The sequence below is a fragment of the Balaenoptera musculus genome, chromosome 3 (assembly GCF_009873245.2).
Source record: "Balaenoptera musculus isolate JJ_BM4_2016_0621 chromosome 3, mBalMus1.pri.v3, whole genome shotgun sequence".
NCBI classification, from domain to species: Eukaryota; Metazoa; Chordata; class Mammalia; order Artiodactyla; family Balaenopteridae; genus Balaenoptera; species Balaenoptera musculus.
In genome coordinates, this window is record NC_045787.1 from 118,860,315 (window position 1) to 118,881,142 (window position 20,828).

The 20,828-nt window shown below is 35.8% G+C and overlaps 1 protein-coding gene across 10 annotated transcripts in view; it reads right to left on the reverse strand.

Moving 5' to 3' along the window:
- Window positions 1–9,486: 9,486 nt before the first annotated feature.
- NR3C1 (nuclear receptor subfamily 3 group C member 1) overlaps window positions 9,487–20,828 on the reverse strand; it is a 124,187-nt gene continuing 112,845 nt past the window's right edge. For all 10 annotated transcript variants that reach the window (XM_036845705.1, XM_036845697.1, XM_036845699.1 and 7 more), the window contains 2 exons: window positions 14,250–14,407; window positions 9,487–13,662 (listed from right to left, as the gene is read on the reverse strand). In XM_036845705.1, the coding sequence (XP_036701600.1) occupies window positions 13,510–13,662; window positions 14,250–14,407 (311 nt within the window). In that variant the 3' untranslated portion in view covers window positions 9,487–13,509. The remainder of the gene's footprint in view (window positions 13,663–14,249; window positions 14,408–20,828) is intronic.

A 20,828-nucleotide genomic window follows, 5' to 3' on the forward strand; every position in this document is an offset into this window, starting at 1 on the left:
TCTCTTATAACAGTCTTTATTTTAATGTCTCTTTTGTCTGTTATGAGTATTGCTACTCCAGCTTTCTTTTGATTTCCATTTTCGTGGAATACCTTCTTCCATCCCCCACAATTTCTAATCTGAGAACCTTTATTTGAGCTCTTTTTCAGTGCCTAATATTCTTTAAGAAATAAGGACATATAAGTCTATGTCTTATTTTTTTAAGAGCAGTTATATTAAGGGTTTTGCTTTTTGAACTTCAAACTTATCGAGGCATAGTTTACATACAGTAACGTTCACCCTATTTAGTGTACAGTTCAGAGGTTTTTTTTTAATTTAAATTTTATTAATTAATTAATTTAATTTTGGCTGTGTTGGGTCTTTGTTTCTGTGCGAGGGCTTTCTCTAGTTGCGGCAAGCGGGGGCCACTCTTCATCGTGGTGCGCGGGCCTCTCACTATCGCGGCCTCTCTTGTTGCGGAGCACAGGCTCCAGACGCGCAGGCTCAGTAGTTGTGTCTCACGGGCCTAGTTGCTCCACGGCATGTGGGATCCTCCCAGACCAGGGCTCGAACCCATGTCCCCTGCATTGGCAGGCAGATTCTCAACCACCGCACCACCAGGGAAGCCCCAGTTCAGAGTTTTGATAGACATGTATGGTCATGTAAATATGTAACCACCACCACAATCAAGGTACTACTCCATAAAGTTCCCTCCTTTACCTTTGTGGTCATTTCCCTCCTCTTATCCCCATCCCCTGGCCACCATGATCTGATTTCTGTTCCTATGGATTTGCAGTTACAGAATGACATACAAATGGAACCATGCAGTACGAATACTTTTGTTTGTGACTTTTTTCACTTAGTGCAATGGTTTTGAGATTCATCCATGTTAATGCACGTGTTAATTATTCATTCATTTTTATTTAGCATTCTCATAGGTGTGTAGTGTTATCTTACTGTGGTTTTATTTTGTATATTCCTAATGACTAATGATGATCATTTTTTTAAGTGTTTATATTCTGTTCGTATTTCTTCTTTGGTGAAGCATCTATTGAGATATTTTGCCCCCCACTTTTGTTTTTTATTGTTGCGCTCTGAGTGTTCTTTATATATTCTGAGTAACAGTTCTTTATCAGATTTATGCTTTGCAAAGATTTTTCTCTCAATTTGTGCTTTGTCTTTTCATTTTCTTAAAAGTGTGTTTTAAAGAGCAGACATTTTAAAGTTTGATGAAATCCAGTTTATCAATTTGTTTTTTAAAAGAGTGTGCTTCTGGTGCACATCTAAGAAATCTTTGATGAACCCAAGGTCTCATAGGTTTTCTCCTACATTTATTCCACAAATTTTACAGTTTTAGATTATTCATTTATGTCTGTGTTCCATTTTGAGTTAATTTTTGCATATGGTACAAGGTATGGATCCAAGTTATTTTTAAAACATGCATGGCCAATTATTCCAGCACATTTGTTGAAAAGCCTCTTTCTCTATTGCATTGCCTTTGCACCTTTGTTAAAAAAAAATCAGTGTCTATATAAATGTGAGTTTATATCTGGACTCTGTAGTCTGTTCCATTGGTCTGTTTGTCTATTTGTATGCCTATACCATGATGTTTTGATTACTATAGTTTTATAATAATTTTTGAAATCAGGTAGTTAGCTCTCCAACTTTGCTGTTTTATTTCTCAGATATTTTGGTTATTCTAGGTCCTTTCATTTCCATATGAATTTTAGAAAGTGCTTGTAAATTTCTACTGAAATTCAAATTATAATTGGATTACACTGAAACTATGGATCAGTTTGAGAAATGACATCTTAATGATACTGTCCTTAATCACATGAACAGATATATTACTCCATGTATATAAATCTGACTTTTCTCAGTGGTATTTTATAGCTTTCAGTGTATAGGTTTTGTCACATATTTTTGTCAGGTTTGTCTCTAAGGTTTTCACAGTTTTTGAAGCTATTGTAAACAGTATTTTAAAAAATCAATTTCTAGTTGTTTGTTGCTAGTGCATAGAAATACAGTTAATTTTTATATGTTGATCTGGTATCCCAGGTGTCAGCAGACTTTTTTTGTAAAGGGCCAGATAGTAAATATTGTAGGCTTTGCAGGCCGTATGTCTCTTTCACAATTACTCAGCTCTGCCTTTGCCCTACGAAAGCAACATAGACAACCCATAAAATGCATGTCTCTGTTTCAGAAACTTTTTTTTTTTTTTTTTACAAAAATAGACAGTGGGCTGAGTTTGGCTATATGACATAGTTTGCTGACCCCTGTTGTATCCTGCAACCTTGCTAAACTCACTTATTAGTTCTAGTAGCTTTTTTAAAACTAGTAATTTATTGAGGTGAAATTAATAAAACATAAAATTAACCATTTAATTCAGTGGCATTTAGTATATTCTCAGTGTTGTGAAACCACCATCTCTGTCTAGTTCCAAAATATTTTAATAACCCCAATGTAAAACCCTTACTCATAAAATAATTTCTTCCCATTATTCTCTTACCCCAGAGCCTGCCAACCAACAGCCTTCTTTCTATACCAATAGATTTGTCTATCCTAGATATTTCATGTGAATGAAATTATACAATATATCACCCTTTGTGTCTGGCTTTTTTCACTTAAAGTAATGTTTTGGAGGTTCATCCACATGGTAGCATGAATTTGTACTTCATTTCTTTTTATGGCCGAATACTATTCCATTGTTTATACATACTACAATTTATTTAACCATTCACCCATTGATGGTCATGTGTGCTATTTCCCTCTTTTGGCTCTGGTGGATAGTGCTGCTATTATGAACATGTGTAAATGTATTTGCTTGAGTACCTGTTTTCCATTCTTTTGAGTTTATACCTAGGAGTGGAATTACAGGGTCATGTGGTAATTCTGTGTTTAACTTTTTGAAGTCTAGTAGCTTTTTTGTAGATTCCCTAGATAGATGATCATGTTGTCTCTGAGTAAAGATAGTTTTACTTGTTCCCGCTAATCTCATTGCATCTTGTTTCTTTCTTGCCTAATTGTATTGGCTAAAGCCTCCAGTACAGTGGTAAATGGAAGTTGTAAGAGTATATACATCCCTGTTATTTATTTTTTTTTAACTGAAATTAGGAGGAAAATGTTCAGTGTTTTCCCATTAAGTATGATACTAGCAGAAGGTGTTTTATAAATACCCTTTATAAAGTTGAGGAAGTTTCCTTCTATTCCTAGTTTGCTAAGAGTTTGTTTTAAATTAGGAGTGTATGTTGGGTTTTGTCAAATGCTTTGTCTGTATCTATTTGGATAATCATGTGGATTTTTCATTTTCAGTTTTTCACTGTTGTGAATTGCATTGGTTGATTTTGAAATGTGAATCCAATCTTGTATTCCTGGTGTAACCCTTTGATCATGATGTGTCATCCTTGTAATTGACTGTTAAATACTATTTGGTAAAGTTTTGTGTAGAATTTTTCCATTTATGTTCACAGGGGATATTAGTCTGTAGTTTTCTTTTCTTGTAATTTTTGTCCAATTCTGGTGTCAGCATAATGGATTAGAATGGATTGAGAAGTATTCCCTCCTGTGCAGCTTTGTTTTTGGAAGAGTTTCTGTAGAATTGGTATTATTTCTTCCTTAAGTGTTTGGTAGAAGTCACCAGTGAAACCATGTGGGCCTAGAGTTTTCTTTATGGAAAGGTTTTTAACTACAAAGTCAATTTAATAGCTATAGGGCTAACTAGGTTATCTATTTCTTTCCTTTTTTTTTTTTTTTAAATAAATTTATTTATTTATTTTTGGTTGTGTTGGGTCTTCGTTGCTGTGTGTGGGCTTTCTCTAGCTGCAGCGAGTGGGGGCTGAGTGGGGACTACTCTTTGTTGTGGTGCATGGGCTTCTCATTGCGGTGGCTTCTCTTGTTCCGGAGCACGGGCTCTAGGCGCACGGGCTCAGTAGTTGTGGTGCATGGGCTTAGTTGCTCTGGGGCATGTGGGATCTTCCTGGACCAGGGCTCGAACCCGTGTCCCCTGCATTGGCAGGCGGGTTCTTAACCACTGTGCCACCAGGGAAGTCCCTCTTTCCTTTTTTTTAAACATCTTTTTTGAGCTATAATTCAGATACCAAAAAACATACCCAGTTAAAATGTTCAATTCAAAGGTTTTTTGTATACTCAGAGTTGTGCAATCATCAATACAAGTTTCTTTTAGAACATTTTCGTTACCTTACAAAGAAGGTTGGTACCCATTAAGCAGTCACTCTTTAACATCCCCTCCTCCTCCCCCAGTCCCTGGGAATCTCAAATCTACTTTCTGTCCATAATCCATTTATATTAAATATCCAGATTTGTTTATTCTGGACATTTAATTTAAATGGGTTTATAAAATATGTGATCTTTTGTGACTGGCTTCTTTTACTTAGCATAGTATTTGCAAAGTTCATCCAAAAAATGTATGTATCAGTATTTCATTTCCTTTCATTGCTAAATAATATTTCATTGTATGAATATACCATGTTATTTATCCATTTATCAGTTGATGGACATTTAGATTGTTTGCACTTTTTGGGCATTATGAATAATGGTGCTGTGAATATTTGTGTAGAAGTTTTTTGTGTGGATATGTTTTCTATTCCCTTGGCTATGTAAAATTTACAATTTTGATTTTTAGCTCAGATTGTTCTCCCTCTCATTAATAACAGTTAATGAAATTTAGTTCACATTTATATGCATCAGTTACAGTGACAGCTTTGGGAAACTCTCCATGTGGGGTAAACAGGCTGGTTCCCTTTCTTTGCCAGACTTCTCATTGACCAAGAAAAATTCTGCACAGAAGACTTAGATCAAATCTATAACTTCCCACTTCTCCTTTGATCTTATTGCCTTGGCACTGCTCTTCTCATGCTTTGAGATATGGGTTGGAAATGGAAGACCCTTTCTGAAGGAATGTTGAGTGCCTCTGGATGACCCCTGCCGAGGTCTGGTAGTTGGGAATGTACAGGATAATGAAAATGCAGGCCAGTAACAGAACAGTGTGACTTTTATTAATTAGGATATGTGAGGTTGGAAATTTGTATGCAGTTCTGGTGTTCACATCACTCTTCATTTGATTCACCTTGACCCTTTATGCATGTTTTTTGGGAGAGCATTAAAAACAAAATTCCACTCTTCTTTTAGATTTCCTTAGATGTCTTATATTTTTCTCTTATATTTCCTTGAAATCTAACATGTTTTGAGCACTTGCTGTATGGTAGGAACTGAGCTAAAGCAGCTTAAATATGTCGTATCTCATTTAATTCTCATTCCTTTAAGATGTTGGTATTAGTTCCATTTTTCAGATGTGGAAGTAGGCTTAAAGTGGCTGTAGAATTTTCCCAGGATCACAGACTTAGTGAAGGACAAAAGTAAGGCTTGAACCCACATTTGTCTCATTATGAAGTTGTAACTACTAAGGTCTTAAATTAACAGTATTTGTGCCACACATTCTTTTGTATTTAAAATGAGCAGTCTTGTGTATGCTATAAGTTTTTTTTTATCTGTCACGTTGGCAGTCTGTTTGTGCATGGTTGCTATCTCAGGGTGAGTACAACATATAAAAGATTGAAAGAGAAATCTATTAATATTAAATGAGTAAGTCCTTGTCTGTGCTGAACTTCAACTCTTCCTTTAGCACCCAGCACAGTGAAAACACCTTTTCATAGGCTTTCCTGAAATACAGCTGCACTATGTATTCAAAGTACTTTGTACCAGCCTCATATACAGTGAACGGCAATTATACTTTGCTTGTCCACTCTTAGATATTTTATATATATGTATCTATCTATATATCTATATATAATTTACATACCATAAAATTTACTCACTTTACATGTACATGTTAATGATTTTTATTAAATTTACTGAGTTGCAAAATCATCATTATAATGCAATTTTAGAACATTTTCATCTTCCCATAAAGTTCCCTCCTACCTATTTTCACTTAGGCCCTGATGCCATCCCCAGCCATAGGAAGCCATTGATCTGCTTTCTGACTCTATAGCTTTGCCTTCTCTGGACATCTCATATAAGTGAAATCAAGCAATATGTGGTCTTTTTTGTATGACTTCCTTTACTTAGCATGTTTTTGAGGTTCATCCATATTATAGCATGCATCATTCTTTTTTTTGTTATTGCTGTGTAGTATTTTATTGTATGGCTCTGCTACATTTTGTGTATGTGTCCATTCATTAATGTTGTGTTTATGTTGATGGACATTTGAGTTCTTTCCCCCTCTTGGCTATTATGAATAATGGTGCTATGAATATCTGCATGCAAGTCATCATGTGCCCATGTTTTTTTCCTTTCGAATAGACACAGAGCAATGGAATTGATGAGCCACGTGTCTCATCTTTGATTCCTTGAGGGCAGGAACATCACGCTGAAGTTTTAGTATTGGTTTAGTGGTCTTTTAATTGGCTCCTCTAGCACGCCTGCCACATAGTTGGTAGGGAAACTGGTCAAGAGGTATTTATGACATAGTTTCATGCTCTGTGAGTCTTTGTTTGGTTTTTATGCACACTATCCCCTATTAGCGCCACTTGGAAAGAGTTTTATTTTTATCTCCATTCCTTGCAATGCTAGCAAACAACCCTAATGGTTTTGGATGACCTAGATTCTTATTTCCAGCATAATCCCGTGTATACTCAAAGACAGTACTTTCCAAGACAATGCCACATTAATAGAAAAGCTATGGCTTATTTACATTGTGTACACATATTATTCTATTGACTATTTATGGTGAGGGTATAGAAGGTGAACAGTATAAACTGTCTTTTATTCAAGTGGGTTGGATAGAGTTAGGAAAGTTTTTTGGGTTTCTGATGTTGTCTGTATCAGCGGTCCCCAATCTTTTTGGCACCAGGGACCGGTTTTGTGGAAGACAATTTTTCCACGGACCTGTGTGGGGGGAAGTTTCAGGAGGTAGTGAGAGTGGTGGGGAGCAATGGGGAGCAGCAGAAGCAGCTTCGCTTGCTCGCTCGCTGTCGCTCACCTTGCCCGCTGTCGCTCACCTTGCCCGCTGTTGCTCACCTCCTGCTGTCTGGTTCCTAACGCCAACTATCAGTCCACGGCCTGGGGGTTGGGGACCCCTGGTCTGTATGAACTGTTTTGTTCTGAGATTAGCATGTCTGTAACCGAATAAAGTAAAAAATGTTTCCCTAGCAAAGTATTGTTTCATTTTAACTGGGAAACAGAAGCTTGATAAAAAAGGAGACTGCTATAGTTCCTAATGCTCTTAAGAGCCACTTACTGCCAGTTAATAGAGATTAGCTGAAGGTCTAAAAAAATATTCAACTAGTGTAAATGCCTCTGTATTTTCAACACCCAAAATCAGGCTCCTACTTGCCAAACTAAGAATAAATTTTGCATCAATTTTCATTTATAAACAACTGTCTTCCTCATTTTGAGTGTAGCCTATGTGCCTTATATAGCTTGAAGAAATAAGTTTGTTGATTTTCCTTTAGGTGTTAGTGAGACAGCTTCCTTGTATATTTGACAAACCAAAGGGTATTGTCATCTCTGGGCAGCTGTTTTTACCATCAACATCCCCAAGGGATAGGACACATGTTTTTTTAAAAATGAATTTATTTATTTATTTATTTATTTATGGCTGCGTTGGGTCTTCGTTGCTGTATGCGGGCTTTCTCTAGTTGCGGTGAGCGGGCGCTCTTCTTTGTTGCGGTGCACGGGCTTCTCACTGTGGTGGCTTCTCTTTGTTGCGGAGCACGGGATCTAGGCGCACAGGCTTCAGTAGTTGTGGCACACGGGCTCTAGAGCGCAGGCTCAGTAGTTGTGGCGCACAGGCTTAGTTGCCCTGTGGCATGTGGGATCTTCCCAGACCAGGGCTCAAACCTGTGTCCCGTGCATTGGCAGGCGGATTCTTAACCACTGTGCCACCAGGGAAGCCCAGGACACATTTTTTTTTTTTTTTTTTTTCAGGACACATGTTTTTAAGAGAAGGAATTATCATTGTTAAATGTCTAAGTCAAAATTGATATGGTAGTAAAAATGATTAGATTAAATGAGATCATGTCAAAAGGCTGATATAGAATGGTCAATATGGGTTCATTTAATCTAGTTAGGAGCTTCGTATTAATAATTTCTCAGTAGTGCTTAAGAGCATGGACTTTTGAGCCAGATGCCCAGTGTTTAAAAAAAAAAAAAAGTCATACTTAACCACTTCCAAGCTTTGTGACCTAGGCAAGTTAGTTGTTTAAGCCACAGTCTCCTCATAAAAATACAATGAGGTTAATAGTACTACTTTATAGTAGCACTTTATAGGGTTGTTAAGTTTAAATGAGATAGTATATTGAAACATGATGCCTGGCACAAAGTAAGTGCTCAGTAAATGTGAAACACTAGCTTAGTTTAACAACAGAAAACACCAGTTCCCTGGGAGCTTGTAGACTAGAGGCATGTTTTCTGACATGTGATAAATGTGGCCTCATTACAAAGATTTTTCATTCAAACTTCAATAAAATGGGAGTTAGTTAGCAGGTATGAATCAGTTTAAACTCTGAGCTTTTCCCTTTATAAAACAGAGTTAATATCTTCCTCAGAATTTGTTTTTATTTCATTCATTTATTGGGTAGGCGAGGATTAACTGGTATAATGTATGTGAAAGTGTTCTACAAATGTAAGGCTAATACTTGAAGTGAATGGTAAAGCAATAACGTGTACTGGTGCCATATCATCTGGCATTTCTGCATTGTACCTTAAGACACTGGGAAAGGAGGTTTGTTGTATACACTTTCGCAAGTGACTGACTGAGGGTAGCAATAGTATTTTTCTTGTTCATATTCTAGCTTCAGTATTTATTATATAGTGGGTACATAGCAAATACTTGGTGCACATATGATGGATAAGGCAAACTTGGTTTTAAAATCATAATACCCTTTCCTTAGGGATGGAGGTCACTTGTGGAGAGAAGAGTGTTGATAGGAAAGTTTGTTAGATCATCCAGTTCATGGATATGACCTGAACACAATATGCTTTTGGAAATACTATATAGATTGTATAGAATAGCTGGCTTACCATTTTACCCCTTCTGCTTTTATTGTCTATAATGTGCAACACTGCTATATTTACTAAATGTTTATGTCCTTTTCTGGAGAAAGAGCTGATTTTAAATTAAGATAAGAATTTTGACTAGATAATACATTTATTTACATAAAATATCAATTTTCATGATAAAGAAAGACTGTTACAGTTGGAGAAGGCTTAGGAGTGAGTTCTTCCTTCCCTTAATAGCCTTTGCAGTAGTTGGTACATGACCATTTGAGGCATAGATGGGACAGTCTTTGGGTCTTTGAAGCCAGGGTTAAGCTCATTTTGAATTTCTCCCATATTAGCGTGTAACCGTTGCCACATTGACATTTAAATGTCCACTTTAGCATCTTAAGCTTCCTGAAGTGGTAACTCCACCTTCAGTAGAAGAGGGAGGAAAAAAGCAGGAAAATTGGAACTGCATGAGTTCTACAAAAGCATGTTGGAGTCATATAATGAAAAAGCAGATTTTTTTTTATTATTATGTTTCTCCATATTTGGCATTGCTGTAAATGGCTAACTAACATTTACTGCCAATTCAGTACAAATGTGTGGTTTGGTAATACCAGAACAGCAACTTTAAATGAAAAATAAAAGTTAAACATTTCCACACAAGATTTTACAGTCTGACATTTCACTGCGTAGGTAAAAAGACACTTTTTTTTTTAAACTACAGATTATTATTCAGCATGAATAAAAAACTACAACTTTTATTTTTAAACAGGAGTCACTGGTTTTAATTTTTACACATTTTAAAATTACTGTGATAAAAAATAATGAAAAAGCTTCTTAATAATGCCATACACAGTATAATATAGATTTGTCCCCATTATATAGCATTTGTTTAATATACAAAATAGAATATTGACACACTTGAATCTATGTGTAGTTAAGCAAGTTATTCGAGGAGGGTATTTTCATACAGCCTTTCATCAGAAAATAAAATCCTTCTTTCAGGCATCTTCTAGAGAGAAGGTAATCCTTTCCCAAAAACCTGGTAACTAATCCTTGGTGGACCAGGCTGACTGAAAACGATAAACTTCCATTCCACGTGGTTAACATGTCCTCCTTACACTCTTACTTTCTCTTCCAATTCTCAAACCAGGCACAGAAAAACACTTTCATCTACAGCTACAGTCTTTTGGGTGATCCACCAAGATCAAAATCTCACTGAGGGCTGCCACAGTTCTTGACTTCTATCAGATCAAAGTATAATAATATTGTTTATCTCATGGTGATGTAGTTTTAGGATATTTAACAGAGAACTAAAATGATAAGACTTAACGATAATAGGTTGTGTAGATAGATAAGTGAAATTGGAATTGCTCCTTCTCCCATCCCCCAGTTCTGAAGTGAGGCTGGCTTTCCTTTATATGCATATCCAGAGCTCATCCTATGCTAAATATTAAGCTCTTCATAAACACTAATCATGCTAGTTTTCCTTTTGGGGTGTGTTTTTTTTTTTTTTTCCCAGGAGAAGGAAGGTGCTCTTTTAGGGTCCCCTCCCATAGTTTTAGACAGTTGGGTATACATATCCCAAAGCACTTGTATAGTATCCCATAGCAAGGCCTAAAAATACAGAGAGGGTCACTTTTTTCTACCAGTAATTAAAAATACTTTTCAGGATTTGTTGTGAGTCACCTAGGCACGTCACCTCTCGCTGAAATTACTACAAACGTCAACAGTTTGGGATGGCAAGATACAACATACATAGAAGATGAAGCTGCTTTCAAATAGCACCATAGCTTTCTTCACTTAAATCCATAATTATACTCACACATAATTCAGGTAAATTTCTTCTTTCCCACATATCCTAAATTGTCACAGCTTCTTTTTCCATTTAATGTACAGCCTCCTATAGTTTTATGAGTGTCAGTCCATTTCCTTTTAACCACAAAGTGCACATATCTTTTATTCACTGAGCTCTATTTCTGGGGAGCCAAGGTTGTTGGGGCTAAAGTCCAGATTCCCGTGTGATGTGCTTTCTGCAGCGTTCTATAAATGAATAATAATTTATCTTTCAGAAGCTCTTTCTGAAACGTAACACTGTCGCTGATGATAATATTCAAGCGGTATTTCTTAGGCACCAAAAATTTCACATCCAGCTGGGTTACAAACCATTTTAAAATACTTTGAGATCAATTTAAACAATTACAAAGGAATAGCCCCTTTTAGAGAGCATTCAAAAAGCAAATGATTACATTTTTTATTAAATAATTTCTCTAAAATACCGAAAAATAAGAACATTCAAAAAGCATTCAAAGAAAACATAAACATGTCCTCATTTGGAAAGGAACTCTTGTAGGAAAGAAAGGAGTTAGTGTATTATTGGCAACCTATGAGATTCTGCACTATTTACATATTGCTGGTACCTCTATGCGTATTATTGCCAAACTTCTAAAGCCTCTGTTTTTATTAAACTGTTGGAGAGGCTGTACGTGATGGTGCCTGTAGGTGTGTAAGCACCGCCTTTCTGTCCCCTGTTTAAACACTTTAGCGCAAGGGGAGGTTCAGTAAACTAAACCTGCGCAGACAGACTCACTGTTGGAATGAGAAGGGTGGCCATTCTGGGAGGCAGAGGGTAACTTCCTCTCTGACCTCAATGGGACGGAGCCTCGAGAACCTTCATAGCACACAGGGCCAGTCTCCATTTCCCTCTTCCTCTAGAGCAGACCTGTTTGGTTTCTGAGCCCACTGCTGCCTGTATGAATGCTCGCACACATTATAAATCATAGAGGTTATCCGTCAACATTTCTTTGACCCCTACAAAAAATATATAACATGTCATGATAAAACAATCTCATCTAAAAATCATTCTTATTTTACACTATACAAGCTATTTTACAATCATTTTAATAAATTGCATGTAAAGCTGCAGTAGCCCTTCCCTTCCCAGATTAGTGAATACCAATATGATATATATCTGAAACTATAACTAAATATAAAAATATATTAGAAGTTTCATATTTTTAATATTAGATTTTCAGTTTTCTATTACACAAATAATTTGGCCACCTTGAATAGAAATCAAATTTCTTGTGGCTTAGTAAATACAAGTTTTGAGTTTACAGAAAGTTGGTAAGGTGCACACAGAAAGGGCTACTACAGCTTCTATCTTGTTTAAAATGATAATTCTCAACAGTGAGGAGGAGAAATTCACATGACTTTTGTTGAACTCCATGGCACACATAAGGATGTGAGGGATGTATAGTTTTACGAACACGGAAGTCTGACGTATAGTCCTAAATCAGAAAAATCAGTAGCTGAGCTTTCCTGTACCCCCAGGAAAGAAAGACCAATTGGTGACAAATGGGAATGTGAAAATGGGTGTCTAGCCACTTTTGCCATATTACAGACTTTGGGGGGGGGGGTGTAAAGTTTAGAGGGAGGAATTACTTGGACAGATTAAAATCTTCTCAGCTGTGTTTCAGCTGGTTATCTGGAATCATAACTTTTAAGAAGTTATACAAACTACAACAAAAGGTCCTGAAAGACAGTTTACCAACTTTCTTGCCATCTAACCATTGCAGAGATAGGGCGTTAGGTACAAACAGGGCCTCTTGGTAGTTTTATTTTTTTTATTTTTTATTTTTTAATTTTTTTTAATTAGTCTTTTGTAATCCATGGTTTACCCAGCAGGTCACTGGACTACGTGCTCTACACCAGTTAGGACGGTTAATTTGCACAATCTATATAATTCTCCACTGAAGCAGATATGTACAAAATATGAGCTTTTTTGACAAGAAAACTGGAGATTTGAGTCAATTTTTGTGGTCTTCTGATAGCTAAGTGCCATCAGGTTAGAAGCACCAACCCATTTTCACACAGAAGATTAATGTTTAGAGTTTATTTAGGAAAGCTATGAACTAGCTGCCCATCTTAAACAGCTATACAATAACTTGAATACAAAAATTATGTAAGAAAAAATGAGCAAGCATAGTTCACTGAATATAAAGGAAATTGTTAAAACCAGACAGTAATAGCTATAAAAGGCACAACTTCCCTTTTCTGATATACACTTGTAAACTTTTTTCAGGTTTCCATGCATAAATCAAAAAATGCTATCCTAACTATACAGGGGAAAATACACCAACAAAAAGTCTAGAAAATCTTGTCCAGCCAACTGTGAAAAGTATGAGCAGAAAGTTCATCACGCAGACTTCGGGCACTGGTGGTTTAGGTGCCATCCTTCTCTGAAAGTGGAGCTTACCCCTGTGTTATTGTTTCTAATTTCTGGGATCCACCAACTATCACTTTCTACTTTTCCCATCACTGAAAAGTGATGGCTCAACTGCTTCTGTTGCCAAGTCTTGGCCCTCTATAAACCACATGTAGTGCGTATTTAAAACGAAACAAAAACCAAAACCAGACAAAAACAAAAAAGAAAAACAAAACTGCTACAGGACAGATTGACAGTGTGTACAATAAAAGCTATAAATTCAACTTTCTTTAAGGCAACCCTTCTTATTAAGGCAGTCACTTTTGATGAAACAGAAGTTTTTTGATATTTCCACTTGAATATTTTGGTATCTGATTGGTGATGATTTCAGCTAACATCTCTGGGAATTCAATACTCATGGTCTTATCCAAAAATGTTTGGAAGCAATAGTTAAGGAGATTTTCAACCACCTGCAAGAGAATATATAGTAATGATCAGTCTTAAAAACTTAGCAGTAGGGATATCTCATGCTTGTTGTTGGCCTCTATTTTTTTTTTTTTTTTTTTAAATTTCTGACTTAGAATATACCAATCTCTGCTGGAATTCCCCAGGTGAAAAAGAAGTTTACCCAAATAAAATGAGCACTCAGGTACCAAAGATCTTTGAATTTCTTAAATTGTATATAGAATTATATGGAATTAAGTATTTTGTGAAGAATTGCAGTACCATAGTATATGAAGGACACATTCGAACTTACTGGATAAATTCATACAAAAATAAGGAATTCTACCTTTTAAAAAAATAGTGCTGTTAAATTCTGTACTAGCATCATGATGTTAGATGCACATAACTAGATGAAACAGTATTTCATAATTGGCCTTAGGAGAAATGTGTGCCAAACTGAACTTTATAGGTTGAAATCAAACCATCACGAAAATCCATAAATGGGAAAAAAAAAACCCCCAACAACTACTGGTATATAATTATATACACTAATCAGGACATACTTTATGTCTCAAAAATTCTTTTGATATTTGGATTTTTGTTTGACACTTACATCATGCATGGAGTCCAAGAGTTTTGTCAGCTGGTAAAACCGCTGCCAGTTCTGACTGGAGTTTCCTTCTCTCTTGACGATGGCTTTTCCTAGCTCTTTGATGTAGGTCATTCTAATTTCATCAAATAGCTCTTGACTCTTCAAACCTTCCTTAGGAACTAAAAGGTTAAGATGTAATCAATTAAAGAATTTTCTTGTGATAACTTTTCATTTATGCAAGTAGGGCATTTATTAGTAGTAGCACATTTCATGATTTACATAGTCTTATCTGTTCTTAATGCACTCCATTAAAACATAAGCATTTTCGAAGGATTATGAAACTACAGCCATGAGAGAATATGGGATAATAGAACATTGGAGGACTTAACTTTGGGTTTATCACTTTGTTTCTCATTTATGAATGGAGCTGGTAAGCACCTTCCTCCTTAGTTCACAAAGCTAATTTGAAGACCAAATGAATAATACATTGACTGTCATTCTGCCCTTGAGTTTAATTCTAGTACAGACATAGACGGTTTCAACAAAACAGTGTTTATTCTTTCAATTACATCTTGGAATATCTGTGATATCACCAGTCAATTAGGACCTTAAAATCAGCATGCAATACATTTTATTAATCAGTGTGTTAACATACTGAGTTGGTACAATTCCAGTCTAAAAAGAAACTTGTTTTTTTATGTGGCTTATATATATGCCTTACTGGGGAGCAAATATCTGCCTTTCCTTATGTACAGAAATACAGAAAATACCTCATGGATCATAAAGTTGGTATAAAATCAGTTTTTTACATTACTCTTCAAAAAATGATACCAGTAAGAGGGACTGTGAACAGAGTGTTAACCATGGTTTCACTTAGTCTTGCAGAGATTATGACTTTTGTGGATGCTACATTTCTTAAAGTGTGCTCCTAGGAACTCTGGTTCTGTGTTAATGATGATTAGGGAAAAAAGGATTTGATGGTCAGAATTTAGCAAAACTAAGTGTTTAATACAAAGTTAGGCAGATTTCTGGATTTCAGGACTTCTCAGAGCTATAATTATGCACTCTCCAGGGAGGGGAACACATTGTTTCCCGAACTTAAACTTCATTGCTGCTGACATCTTAGAAAATGCTGGAATAGAGGAAAAGCAGTGGGTTCAGGAGAAGGAAGTCTTTTTCATTCTTACTTGCCCTGTGGACTTGAGTATAACCTCCCTGAGCCCGTTTCCTACTCTTTCTCAGTGAATTAAAAAAAAATTTTTTATTTAAAAAAATTTAGATATAATTAATATATAACATTACAATAATTTCAGGTGTATAACAATGATTTAATATTTGTATATATTGCAAAATGATCACCACAGTAAGTCTAGTTAACATCCATCACCATAAATTGTTACAAAACTTTTCTTGTGATCAACTTTTGAAGATTTTACCCTTAGCAATTTTCAAATATACAGTATCATTATTAACTGTAGGCACCCTGCTGTACATCTCCATGAATTATTTATTTTATAGCTAGAAGTCTGTACTCTCTAAACTCTTCACCCATTTCTCCCATCCCCCAACACCAGCCCCCCAACACACACACAACTCTTTATCCACCAGTTTGTACTCTGTGTCCATGAGCTTTTGTTTTTAGATTCCACATACAAGTAAGATTATATGGTATTTGTCTTCTCTGACTTATTTCACTTAGCATAATGCCCTCAAGGTCCATCCACGTTGTTGCAAATGATGAGATTTCATTCTTTCTTATGGCTGAGTAATATGCCAGCAAATATATATACCACATTTTCTTTATGCAGTCATCCATCAGCGGACACTTAGGCTGTTTCCGTATCTTGGCTATCATAAATTATTCTGCAGTGAACGTGGGGGTGCACTTCTCTTTTCCATATCTTTTTTTGTTTCCTATGGTTAAATACCCCAAAGTGGAATTGCTGGATCATACAGTAGTTCTATTTTTAATTTGCTGAAAAACCTCCATACTGTTTTCTATAGTGGCTGCACCAATTTACATTCCCTGAAGAGTGCACAAAGGTCCCCTTTTTCTCCACACCCTTGCCAACACTTGTTTTCTTTGGGCTTTTTGATAATAGTCATTCTAATAGATGTAAGGTGTGGTTTTGATTTGCATGCATTTCCCTGATGACTAATGATGTTAAGCACCTTCTTATGTACTTGTTGACTGTTTGTATGTCTTTGTGAGATGTCTGTTCAGGTCCTTCGCCCATTTTAAAAACCAGGGTATTTGTTTTTTTGCTATTGAGTTGTATGAGTTCTTTATACGTTGTGGATATTAACCCCTAATCAGATATATGATTTGCAAATATTTCCTCTCATTTGGTAGGTTGCCTCTTCATTCTGTTGATGGTTCCCTTTGCTGTGTAGAAGCTCTTTAGTTTGATATAGTCTCATTTGTTTATTTTGCTTTTGTTGCCTTGGCTTTTGGTGTCCAATCTGAAAAATCAACCCCAAGACGGACATCAAGGAGCTTACGGCCTATGTTTTCTTCTAGGACTTCTATGATTTCAGGACTTATGTTCAAGTCTGATGTATTTTGAGTTAATTTTTGTGTCTGGTGTAAGAAAGTGGTCCAGTTTCATTCTTTTGCATGTAGCTGTCCAGTTTTCCCAACATCTTTACTAAAGAGACTGTTGTTTCCCCATTGTATACTGTTGGCTCCTTTGTCAATATATGCACGGCTTTATTTCTTGGCTCTCAATTATGTTCCATTGATCTTTGTGAATGGTTTTATGCCAGTACCATACTGTACAGCTTTATAATATAGTTTGAAACCAGGGTGTGTGTTCAGCTTTGTTCTTCTTTCTCAAGATTGCTTTGGCTATTCTGGGTCTTTATGCTTCCATACAAATTTTAGGATTGTTTGTTCTGTTTCTGTGACAAATGCCATAGGAATTTTGATAGGGATTGCATTGAATCTGTTGATTTCTTTGAACAGTATGGACATTTTAACAATATTAATTCTTCCAAACATAAGCACACAATGTCCATTTTTTTTTTAATTTCCTTCAGTTTCTTTCACTGAAACGTCTTAGTTTTCAGCGTACAAGTCTTTTACCTCTGTGGTTAAATTTATTCCTATGTTTTTTGTTCTTTTTGATGCAACTGTAAATGGAATTGTTTTCTTAATTTTTTGTAAATTGAATTTGTATCCTGCAACTTCACTGAATTTATTAGTTCAAACAGTTTTTTTTGATGGCATCTTTAGGGTTTTCTATATATAAAATCAGATCATCTGCAAATAGTGAGGGTTTTACCTATTAAAAAATTTTTTTTTCAAATAGTTTTATTGATTACAATTAAACAGGCAGTAATAATTAGACCACCCAGGATGTGCGGACCCCAGTTAGAGTTTTACTTCTTCCTTTTTTGATTTTGGATGCCTTTTATTTCTTTTTCTTGCCTAACTGCTCTGGCTAGAACTTCCAGTACTAGGTTGACTAGAAGTGGCTAGAGTGGGCATCCTTGGCTCTCACTCCTTATTTCAGAGGAAAAGCTTTCAGCTTTTCACCACTGAGTATGACATTAGCTGTGGGCTTGTCATATATGGCCTTTATTATGTTCGGATACCCTATTTCTATACTGGGTTTGTTGAGAGTTTTTATTATAAATGGATGTTGAATTTTTCTTTTTAAATAACATCTCTATTGGAGTATAATTGCTTTACAATGGTGTGTTAGTTTCTGCTGTGTAACAAAGTGAATCAGCTCTACATATATCCCCATATCTCTTCCCTCTTGCGTCTCCCTCCCATGGATGTTGAATTTTGTCAAATGCTTTTTCTACATTTACTGAGATGATCATATGTTTTTATCCTTCATTTTTTTAATGTGGTATATCACTCTCATAGGATTTTGGTTAGGATTAGACCAAAGAATACATATGAAAACGTCTTGATTCCATAAAGCAAAGTCGACACTTCTGAGATGTCAGTATTAGTGTGAAAATGAAGGCCACTTAATCAGGAGTGATACTCTTATCACTGCCATGTTTAAAGTGGGTTACAAATAATCTAGTTATTGCTAATTTTTAAAATAATGACTGCTTATTTATAAATTTTTTTTCCCTGCTGGTTGTCCTCATTCTAAAAATAATTAGGGGAGAAATCCTATTCAGTATTTATATTTAAAAGAATTTCATCCATTCCAAATTACCCCCAATAATCCTTGGGATTTTTGCTTAATGTAGTTCAGGGCCATATATTCAGAATTATTTTCCTGGTGAGTAGAATGCTTTATCTAATGAGTATCTTTAAATATAGAACTGTTTTGGGGGGCCTTAGAGTCTATTTTGATAATAATGTAGCTGCTTCAGCTTTCTTTTGGGTAAAGCCGTGGTCAGCAATGACCCACTACCTGCAGCCTGTTTTTGTAAATAAAGTTTTACTGAAACACAGCCATGCCTGTTCTCCTTAAGTATTGTTGATGACTGTGGTCACGTCACAAGGGGCAGAGTTTGAGTACTACTGACAGAGACTGTATGCAAAGCTGAAAACATTTACCATCTGGCCTTTTACAGAAAGTTTGCCACCACTGGGTTACACTATGCATAGTATATCAGCCACTCAACATCTTTATTTAGGTATATCTCTTGTAAATAGCACAAAGTTGGATTGTTTTCTTAGTCCAGTCTTGCACTTTCTATATCTTTTTATCTTGGAGCCTTGGAGCATTTAGTCCATCTATATTTAATGAAATTGCTGATATATTTGAATTATTTGTACCATCTACTTGTTACTTCCTCTTATCATGCCTTTGTTTATGCTTCCCCACCCACCGCCTCTCATTTCTTTTATTCTTTTGGATTGGTTTTTCTTACCATGTTCTCCCCCCAACCCCTCATGGTTTGGTATGTACTTTGTATACTCTGTACACTCTTTCTATTTCTTGTTGTCATCCTTGAAATTTAAACACTCATTTTTAACTTATCAAACTTGCCTTTTTTTAAAAAAATAAATATTTATCTTTGGCTGCGGTGGCTCTTTGTTGCTGCGCGCGGGCTTTCTCTAGTTGTGGCGAGTGGGGGCTACTCTGTTGCGGAGCAGGGGCTCTAGGTGCATGGGCTTCAGTAGTTGTGGCACGTGGGCTCATTAGTTGTGGCTTGCAGGCTCAGTAGTTGTGGCACACAGGCTTAGCTGCTCCGCAGCATGTGGGATCTTCCCGGACCAGGGCTTGAACCCATGTTCTGCATTGGCAGGTGGATTCTTAACCACTGCGCCACCAGGGAAGCCCACCTTCTTGCGTGTATGTAACTATTGTGTACTTTAGTTGTATTTTTTAACTCCCCAAAGACACTATTACTGTTATTTTATACAGTGTTAGTTTAAATGTATCTAAATATTTACCACTTTCTGTGTTCTTTTTTCCCTCTTCAAAGATGGGATTACTTTCCTTAGCCTAAGTATATCCTTTAATATTACTTTACTGAGGATCTGTGGTGGCAAATTTTCTTTTGACCTTCATTAAAAATAAATAGGACTATTGGTATATTTAGGTCTTTCAAATTTAAAGTGGTTGAGATATTTGGATTAATATCTACATGTTTGTGACTGTTTTCTACTCACTGTTCTTGTTATTTCCTTTTTTCTGCCTTTTCTAGTTTTTATTGTGTTGTGTATGATTCTATTTTTCTCTCCTCTCAGTATATCAATTATTACTTCTTTTTAGAGTTGTGTTTAGTGGCTGCCCTAGAGTTTGCAATGTACATTTACAACTAATCTACATCTCCTTTCAAATAGCACTGCACTATTTTATAGGTAGTGCAGGTATCCTTAAAACAGAGTATTCCCAATTCTTCACCCCCATCCTTTTAACATTGCTAACATTCATTTCACTTATCCATATGTTATAATTATCCCATACACTGTTGCTATTATTACTTTAAACAGTTATTAGATCAATTAAGAAGAAAAATGAAATTTTATTTTCATCTATTCCTTCTCTAGAGCTCTTCCTTTCTTTAAGTAGATCCGTGTTTCTGAACTAAATTAATCTCCTTTCCTCAGCAGAACTTCTTTTAACATTTTATGCAAGGCAGGTCTTCTACGACTAATTCTCCCAGATTTTTGTCTGTGAAAGTCTTCCTTTTGCCTTCACTTATGAAGGGTACTTTCACTGGACACCAAATCTTACATGGGTGATCTTTTTCTTTCTTTCAACACTGAATAAATAGTTCACTACCTTCTTGCTTGCATGGTTTCTAATGAGAATTCTAATGTAATTTTTATCCTTGTTCTTTATAAGGAACAAGTAAGCTGTTTTTTCCTCTGGCCTCTTTCAAGATTTCCTTATTGTCTTTGGTTTTCTGTAATTTGAGTAAAATATGCCTAGGTGTAGATTTTTTGCTGTTTATTTACCTTTCTGGGTATTTTCCGAGCTTCCTGGATCTGTGCTTTGGCGTGTGTCATTAATTTTGGAAATTTATCAGCCTTTATTGCTTCAAATATTTCTTCTGTTCCTTCCTTTTTTTTTACTTCTGATATTCCCATTACTTGTACGTTACACCTTTTGTAATTGTCCTCACAGTTCTTGAATGTTTTGTTGCATTTTTTTCATTTCTTTTTCTCTTTGCATT